The sequence below is a fragment of the Quercus lobata genome, chromosome 9, assembly GCF_001633185.2.
Source record: "Quercus lobata isolate SW786 chromosome 9, ValleyOak3.0 Primary Assembly, whole genome shotgun sequence".
Taxonomy (NCBI): Eukaryota; Viridiplantae; Streptophyta; class Magnoliopsida; order Fagales; family Fagaceae; genus Quercus; species Quercus lobata.
The window spans coordinates 50095999-50105558 of NC_044912.1; the positions used below are offsets into that span (position 1 = coordinate 50095999).

General features: G+C 32.3%; 1 protein-coding gene across 1 annotated transcript; it reads left to right on the forward strand.

The window, feature by feature from the left end:
• Positions 1-3614: 3614 nt before the first annotated feature.
• LOC115962297 (cytochrome P450 82G1-like) lies at positions 3615-9322 on the forward strand. Its single transcript, XM_031081202.1, has 2 exons — positions 3615-4085; positions 8552-9322. Exons 1-2 carry the CDS (start codon positions 3714-3716, stop codon positions 8978-8980), a joined length of 801 nt encoding a protein of 266 aa, XP_030937062.1. The 5' UTR covers positions 3615-3713; the 3' UTR covers positions 8981-9322.
• Positions 9323-9560: the final 238 nt, after the last annotated feature.

The following is a 9560-nucleotide window of genomic DNA, read 5'->3' on the forward strand; positions in this document are numbered from 1 at the left end:
AGGGTCGGGGTTCAAGTTTTCAGAAAGGAGTTTTGCACACATATACACTTAGATTAGACTAGAGTAAAATTTCTATCTTGTATAAAAAAAATAAAATAAAATAATAAATAAATGCTAGAAGCCACCTGAAGATCGAAGCAAGCACACCACATCGTCCACCTAGATGAGTAGCTACTACCAAGAAAGCTTAACAAGAAAAAGATCAAGATGGAGAACGCTAAGGTGAATGGTGAGAAAAAATATGGATTTTTTTTTTTTCAAGAATTAAGATGGAGAGATAGAGAGAATGATTTGTTTTTTGGGCCTTTTTTCCTTAGAGGTAAATAGTCCCTCTTTTGGTAGATTTCAAGAGGTAAATGTTAGATTTAATGAATTTGTCTAGTCTTAATTTAGATTTTAATTTTGTTACATGTGTTTTGTCTAATTTTAATTTTGTATCAGTGGTGGCCTTTTTTTGGCCAACAAAAGGATTATTATTATTATTATTATTATTATTATTATATTTTTTTGGGTGAAGGGCCTCAATCAGAAGAAGGTCTTTTTTCATCTGGAGGCATTAGCTTGTGTTGATTTTAACATTTTAATATATGGGTCCAGTTAATACATTAATCATCACTTTTAGGAAACTTTTATGTGAAATTGAAAAAGTTGTAAAAAAAAAGTTAGTCACTTTTTCATTTTCCCATAAAAAATTTCCTAAAACGGTTTATATAAAAAGTCTCAATTATAACTTGATACTTTGGATTGTATAGATCAATTTGCATTGGATTATTTGAGTATAAAAATCATGGACAAAGTTTAGTTACAAAATTTATTGTAGTTTAAAATTACAATATTACTCAATATCATTAGCATTACTATATATTTCAAAATTTTAATTATTGGATTATATATTCATTATGCTCTTAATACACATATCAAATTTTGTGCCAATTAGATATTATTTACTATATAATTTATAAAATTATATTTTGTACATAATTTTAAACTATAAAGACTTGCAATTTAAACAATATATTGATAACATAGCTCTGATCTTTAATTTTTTAGAAATTTTGTAAGTATGAAGAATGTAAGAAGAAAATGTAATCTGTACGAGGCACAACTCTCTCTAGGGCTCATGTGTTCGTAAGATCCAATATATTGGTGCCACGTATATGAGGCTTTAACCTTGTTGGGCATTGGGCCTTGGACCTTAGGGCCTTGTGTGTGCATATGTGTTCTATTGGGCTCACGGCCTTAGCCCAGATAAGCCTTAGTACCCTTCCAAAACTCAAAGACCACAATGATACCATTATGACACGAACTGCAAATGTGATTCCCTGCCGGTTAACTCTAACCTGGCCAGGAAGTGCAAGTCTCCCGGAAAAGGGGATTCATAGATGCTCGGTATTGCCTTGGGAAGTAATGCTGCCGGGAAGATCTCCTGAAGTGAGGAGCCAGTTCCAATGCCACTCTTACCATACCCCACTCCCAACTAAACATCCACTTAGTAATAATAACATTGGACCTCCTATACCACTAACCACAAGAGTAATCATAACTCCCTACTAATTATAAGGCTATAAATAAGAGAAGCTAGTGAGGAAAAGTGGTTGTTGAAAGGGGCACAAGAAAACAGAGAATATAGAGAAAGGGAAAGCGTGAAGCCAGTGTAGTGGTAGTATAGAAAGAGTAAAACAGTTCAGAGGGAGAGGCAATTAAGTTGAGTCTCTGTGCTGAGAACGACCCAAAGTAGGAAATCCTAAACCCACTTCATAAATAAGTTGTGAGCCCAAGTGAGGTTCAGCTCAATAACCTCATTCTTGGCGCGCACATAATCTAATAGTGAATTTGTTAAAATTCACTTCTAATAAAAAGTTATTGAATAAAGTTGTAACTAGACGTGGCAAAATGGGCGGGTCGGGTTCAGGTCGGGTCAATCGGGTTTGCGGGTTAATCGGGTCACGGGTCAAAACGGGTCATTTTTAAACAGGTCAATTGAGTCGCGGGTCGAGTCGGGTCACGGGTCGAGTCAGGTCGCGGGACGAGTCGAGTTGACCCGTATTTTTCAAACAAGTTTTTTTTTTTTTTTTTTTTTAATAGATGCAATCTGTCAATTGTTTCTGAGTTCCTTAACTGTGATTAGATTCTCACTGGTGATACTGTTATCACTTACCAATTACCACTAAATACTTGATACCCAAATTTGGTGTAACTCTTATTCCAGCTTTCTAGAAGCTAATCTTGGTATAATTTTCGATCTGTTTAAAGTAGGAAGAGAAAATAAAGGTGACAAGTAAAGAATGACAAACTATAATGAATTACATAACATATTAAGTAAAGAAGAATAAATAAATATTTTATAAGAATTACACCTCAATCTCAATCTTCTCAACATTGGTAGACGTGGCAAAACGGGCGGGTTGGATTGGGTCGGGTCGGATCAATCGGGTCGCTGATCAAAACGGGTTATTTTTAAACGAGTCAATCGAGTTGCGGGTCAAACGGGTTGGGTCAGAAAATTCTAACCCGTTTTGCCATGTCTAATTGTAACCTTAGGTTATAACAAATTTTGAAACTAAACTTTGTCGAAAATACATATGTATAAAGTCCCATAAAGTAAAGGTGTACTAGGTTAAATTGACTTATGTAAGCCATTACGATAAGTCTCAATTATACCTGGAATAATCGTTTTGGTGTTTAGCGCACATGTAGCTTGTGCTTTACTCTAGTTGTGAGTCTTGTGACACTAATACTAGTATACTACTATAAATTCAATTTCATATTACTCTTCATCCTAGGATCTCAAGACCGCAATGGAGTCTTTCTCTGATATCCAAACGATTTTAGGACTTCTTGCTTTCATAGCAATCTGTAGTGTCTTAAAAATCACATCAAAAACCAAGAGGGGTTACACCAAATGCATGGGAATCCCTGAACCATCCGGGGCATTACCATTTATTGGCCACCTCCATCTTCTAGGAGGCGAAATGCCAATTGTCCGAACTCTTGGGGCCATGGCAGATAAACATGGCTCATTCTTCTGGTCTCCATCGAATGTTGGTGGTGAGTAGTTGGGAGATGGTAAAGGAATTCCTAGCTACCAATGATAGAACTTTTGCTACGAGGCCAAGCAGAGCAATAGGAAGGAAAAAATTGCCAAATAGACTATTTCTGAGAAAAAATTAGGCGTGTGGCATGTGTTCAAAGTTATTTAGTAAGATGGACTCTTTTTTAAAGTTGAGTTTGGCAAACTCGACTTTGGGTTGGAAAACAGACACTATAGTGGCGTTTTTTTTAGTAGCGTTTGTAAAAAACGCCACTATAGGTTCCCTATAGTGGCGTTTTCTATAAACGCTGCTATAGCCACTAAAAAAACACCACTATAGTGTCTGTTTTCCAGCCCAAAGTTGAGTTTGCCAAACTCGACTTTCAAAAAGAGTCCGACTTACTAAATAACTTTGAACACATGCCACGCGCCTAATTTTTTCCCAAAAATAGTCTGTTTGGCAATTTTTTCCCAATAGGAAAATACATGTTCTACAACAATGCTATTTTAGCACTTGCACCATAAGGGGAGTATTGGCGTGATGTGAGAAAGGTGGCCACTCTTGAGCATGCTTGAGAAGCTAAAGCATGTACGGTTCTCAAAAGTGGAGTCTTTGATTAAAGACTTGTACTTGTTTTCTACAGAAAACAAAGTGGTGACTATTAGTGAGTTGTTTGAGCACATGACCTTCAATATCAGCCTCAGGATGATTGTTGGTAAGCGATTTTCCATTGTTGGTGAAAGAAACAGTGAGGTTTCTCGTTTCCACAGCGCCATTAAAGATTCTCTATATCTTAGTGGCGTGTTTGTCTTGTCGGATGCCATTCCATACCTTGAATGGATGGACTACAAAGGGTATTTAGGTTCCATGAAGAGGACTGCTAAGGAACTTGACTCGGTGCTTGATATCTGGCTTGACGAACATCTCCAGAAACAATTAGAGCAGAAGAGTAATGGCGAAAGCGATTTCATGGACGTGATGCTATCAAGCCTTGATGAGGATGCTGTGATTTCTGGGCATACACGTGATGTTATCGTCAAGGCAACTGCACTGGTATGTAGGAAAACTAGTAGGTATTCTCATAGTATATGACGTGGTGTTTTCTCTTTTCACATCAATGGTGAATCTTCCTCTAATATGTGAGAAGATGAAATAGCACATCGTGTTCTCATTACACGTCTTATCTTTAATAGTAAGTAAAAGCCAAATTAATTTGGAGATTTATTCAGGACTCTATTAGTTCATGGAAAAGGATCCAGGCCATTTACGTCTTGTCCATTTTGTCTAGTTTATTGTTTATATTAAATTTATAGAAATTTAGTGGTATAGCAGACAAAATAAACAAGACTTGAAAGGGAGAGGATCTTGTTTTCTATTTCATGATATGCAAATAATATATATACTTTGATTTTCCTTAAAGAAAACGAATCTACAAGCTATTTATCAGTAGCAACAGAATGACTTTCGTTAAAGAAAGTCAACTGATAAACTTTTTACCTTGCAATGCATCAGAAAGTTTAAATGTTTAATACAATATTTTTTTTGTTATTTTTTTAAAATATAAATTTTTTAATTATGGTAGTTATTAATAGACATTTATTATATTTGTATATAAAACTATATATTATAAAATTAGACATTTATTAAGATTGAGTGTTTTTTTTATTTTTTTATTTATTTATAAGTATTAAGATTATGTTTGTGTATGATACCATATGTTTTACCATTTAAAAAATATATCTTATGTGATAAGATTCTAAAGGTGGGCTTACATATGGAATAGAATTTAAATAGAATTAATAAATATTAATGATGTGAAAAATGTAAAGCCTCAACTCCTTATGTGGCATAACAGTATGAGGCTATCAAAAAATCAAAACATTACAGTTTTATATAGATTGTATATATAGTTGATTATGGATCCAATTAATGAGCATTGAATTATATTAGAGAAAGTTTAGTTTTTTTTTTTTTTTAAATAATTGCAATCAACTATTTTTTGTCTTCTTTATCACCAAAAAAAAAAAAAAAAAAAAAAAAAAAACTATCTTATCTTGGAGACTCACAACATTCAATTAAACAAATTTTTGATAATCATCAGTTAAACAATTTTTTTTTTTTTTAACTTTTATTACTTTTCAATACTGTGAAATCCTCTTAATTCCTTTTCAATGATTGCAATCAAACACCTTTTAATATATATTAGCCAAACAAATACGGATAGGATAGACTTTCAAAGTTACAGAAGGTCATGAAATTATTGTCCTTTTGTTTTTCTTAGAGATATTTTTTACCCCACTTGAAATTATTGTCCTTTGCTTTTTGGAATTTGAGCAAAAAACATATTCTAAGGGGACCCAAATAAAATACGAAATAACTTTTAATTGATAGTCTAAGGGGAGCAAAAAAACAATAAAGATACATGATAGATTCTAGGAATTACTCACTTAAGGATAGAGAATTACATATTCTCAACGTGAATAAGAGTGACTATTTTATTTTGTTATGTTGGTATAATATTTGTATTTTGTTGCAGTTGTTATTATCTATTTGTTATTATTTCTATAAAAATATTTTAAATTAAATGACAAAGCTTAAGCATTGTACTAAATTAGCCCATACAGCTATACTCATTGATACATAAATAATATATTAAGTGTCTACTTAGTTAATTAAATGCTTGAACAATTACTACATCTACTTTTTTTTTTTTTTTTGAATTACTAACTTTATAAGAAACAATTATTATAACATGATAACAATGCACACATATGTAATAATATTTTCTAATTATTAAATTATATAAAGTTATATTATATTTATACCATACACGCACACATTCATACAAATAAGATTATAACAAAACAAAAAAAATAACGCATACAATCAGTATCAAACACATACTTATACAAATATAATATAAATTTATAATAAATAGAAAAACTTACAAACACTCATTTTTTACTTTTAGAGTCGAAAAAACTGAGATAGTTAGACAGAGAAAAGAGATGAGAAGTGATTCATGAAAATGAGGTCAGAGAGAGAGAGAGAGAGAGAGGTATGTGATCTGCGTTGTTGTTTGACTTTGGACTATGCTGATATGTGATCAGGTGTGCAAGATTTAAGTTACGGGCGAGGAAGTTTAATTGAACCCCCTAGTTCCGCACTTGCTGTCACGGGAAACTCACGAGAGAAACACTAGAAAATGGTTGAAATTCACTCTATAATTATCCTCCCAAGGAGAAATTATTAGGTCCACTAGGAGGACTATTGACGTGGTCCTCTTTGACCTCCCAATCAATAAAATGTTATTATTTATGCAAATGTGACATCATCTGATAATTTTTATTTTTTATTCCTTGTGCTGATTAGGAAGTTCGCACATACATTTGCATAGATGAAATCATCCCATTAGTTAGGGAGGACCACATCTGCAATTCTCTCGATGTAAATAATAGTTTCTCCCTCACAAGGACTAAGCTTTATATAACAATAAATAAACTCCTAAAAACATAAATTTAAAGTAAATTAAATGAGTTTATCTTGGAAATATTCCTTTTTTTTTTTTGGGGGTATTCTAGGTCTAGGATACACTCAAACTTCATAATATTTATTATTTTGTGCCCAAACCCTTTTCTCTCTTCAATTTATTTATTTATTTATACATACGTACGACGATAGATATACTAATATAAATATCAAAAGTTTGGTACCTTGATAATTCAATTAGTTTAGGAGGGCAAAATAAATAAGTAAAAGGCTGACAAGCCTGTGGCATGAGGTCCACCTAAAAAAAAATTTTATTTTTATGTTTGTGTGTGTGTTTTATATGCAACTAAAATCGTTTAATAAACAAAAAATCTTTTCCTCATAAGTAGAACATTAATGACAAATTAAGAAATAAAGTATAAGTCTTTAATAAAAATTACCCATTTATTTTTTATTTTGAATTAATTTCTTGCATATATGTGTATACATGTGCGCAGTGGTGGAGCCAAAAAATTTATTTAGGGGGGGGGGCTAATTTAAATCTAACAAAATTATTAGAGGAAGAATTAGGGTTTTGTTAGCATTTGGAAGAGCCATGGGCTGAGGAAATGGGCTAGATGAGATTTTTTATCATACTAAATTTATTATTTTTGGGTATTTTGTATCAATTTAGCTTGATTGGGTTTGACTTTTATTGGACTAGTTAAAAAATTTGTGCAGCCAATTCTAAAATCTAATTTTTCAAGGGGGGCTAGTGATAAATTTTTTGTCTAATTTGTGATTTTTTTAATAGTGTTATAGGAAATTTTAAAAAGCTAGGGGGCCATGGCTTACCCTAGCCCCCCCTTGGCTTCGCCAGTGTATGTGTGTGTGTATCATATGAATTCTTATTATGCAAAATGTATTTATAGTTATAGTAACTATGCAAATATACATAATTATTATACATATGCAAATCTGTTTTTAATACTCTCTGATCTCTCTCTCTCTCTCTCTCTCTCTCTCTCTCTCACACACACACACACACACACAAATGATTTGGAAGGGTAATAAAAAATTAATAAAGAAATAATATGTTAATGGAATTTAGTTTAAAATAGATAATCTAATATGGTTATCTTTTGAAAAGTGGTTATGTAAAAAAAAAAAAAATAGGTTTATGCCAAAATATTCAAAAAAAATTGTACGAACTAATGAAAATACTCTAAGAAACTTAAATTAGACAAAATCTAATAAAAATAGAACTTAAATATATTGACACTGCAATAACTAACACACACACACATACAAATATGTGAAGTTTTACAATTTCTTTCTATTAAAATGAAAATTCAACTTAACTTTTCAATTTTTGCTGTTGAAATATTTTTGTTGTGTGCACAGCATTACTCAGTTAAAAATATTTTCTTTCTTAATACTATAATTTTTATTGTGTCCATAGCATTACTCCTATTAACGATTTAACTCAACTCAAATTTTTTGTTGTTGCATTTTTGTTGTTTCCATTGCATTATTATTATTATTTTTTTAATTCTATAACTTTGTTTACACCTATTGGTCTTTGTAACTTTATTTTAGGGTGTTTATTTTTTTAGGGCATTCATTTTTTATTTATGGTACACAAAAAATAAAAATAAAATATTATATATAACGTTTTTTGAAGGCCAAGGTTCATTTGAATGCCGAAGACCTTGTAACTGAATTAGTACCTCCCTATGCATAAAGTGTTTGAGAGTCTAGGAGAGAAAATGTTTGAATTACGTGATAAACAGTATGTTGTAATTATCTCTAAAAAAAAGTTCATTTAAACACCCTAATCATAATGTAGTGTGCAATTGCCTAGAAGTGAACTCAAAATAAAATGATAAATGCCAATAGATCATAATGTCAAGAAAAATGCTAAAACTAATAGTAATTTTACTACAAAAGGCTCAAGAGCCTAATATGATCATGAAAATGATTATTGCTCTTTCTATACAAAGATACTATATTAGCTTTGAGTAATTCCATTAGACTTTTTGTGTGTGCAGGTTCTCTTAATTACAGGCTCCGAAAGCACATCTATTACACTAACATGGGTACTGTCCCTACTTTTAAACCACCCATGTGTGCTAAAGGCTGCGCAAGAAGAGCTAGACTTGCACGTTGGGAAAGATAAATGGGTGGAAGAATCTGATATTAGGAACTTAAACTACCTTCAAGCCATTGTTAAGGAAACTTTACGCCTATACACGCCTGGTCCTGTAACAGGACTGCGTGAAGCTATGGAAGATTGTAATGTTGGTGGCTATTATGTTCCTAAGGGCACTCGTTTGATCATCAATATATGGAAGCTGCAACGAGACCCACGTGTGTGGTCGAACCCATCTGAATTCAAACCGGAGAGGTTTATGACAACACATGCAAATGTTGATGTTAGGGGTCAAAATTTTGAGTATATTCCATTTAGTTCTGGTTGAAGGTCGTGCCCTGCAATCACATTCGGCATGCAAGTTGTTCATTTGGCACTGGCTCGTTTGCTTCAAGGATTTGATATCATGACTGTGGGTGGTGCAAAGGTGGATATGCGTGAAGGATCAGGACTTGACTTACGAAAGGTAGCTCCACTAAATGTTATTCTCAAGCCTCGTCTTCCTATGGAGCTCTACTAATGCCTTTGAAGCTACTTCTTTGTGAAGGTTACTTAATATTGTGAAATATACATGTCTTAGTTGAAGTGTTAAATAAAGATTTGGCTATATCTTTATCCTTATCTAAACATATATATCCCTGTTGTTTAGGTTGCTATTACCAACTCTTTTCTTGAGAATACTAATTAAAAATAAATTTCAATAGCCCTTTTGTCTTTTAAATTTTTATTTTTTGTTTTAAAAAAATATTTTGCTACCCACTCTCTTGAGATTTTATGAAATGATACTCTCCTTAAACAACAAACCTTGATGAGGGTTAAATATAATATAAAGACAACATATACGTTCATCGACGTCTGTACTGTCTTTTCTCTGTGGAAACCCCATTAGGCTCCCTTAAATTGTTAGT

Excerpts from the sequence above, each read along its gene's own strand:
- LOC115962297 (XM_031081202.1), top strand. The coding sequence starts at position 3,714 with ATGACCTTCAATATCAGCCTCAGGATGATTGTTGGTAAGCGATTTTCC. Across the intron at positions 4,086-8,551 it reads TCGTCAAGGCAACTGCACTG|GTTCTCTTAATTACAGGCTC; the intron begins GTATGTAGGAAA and ends TTGTGTGTGCAG.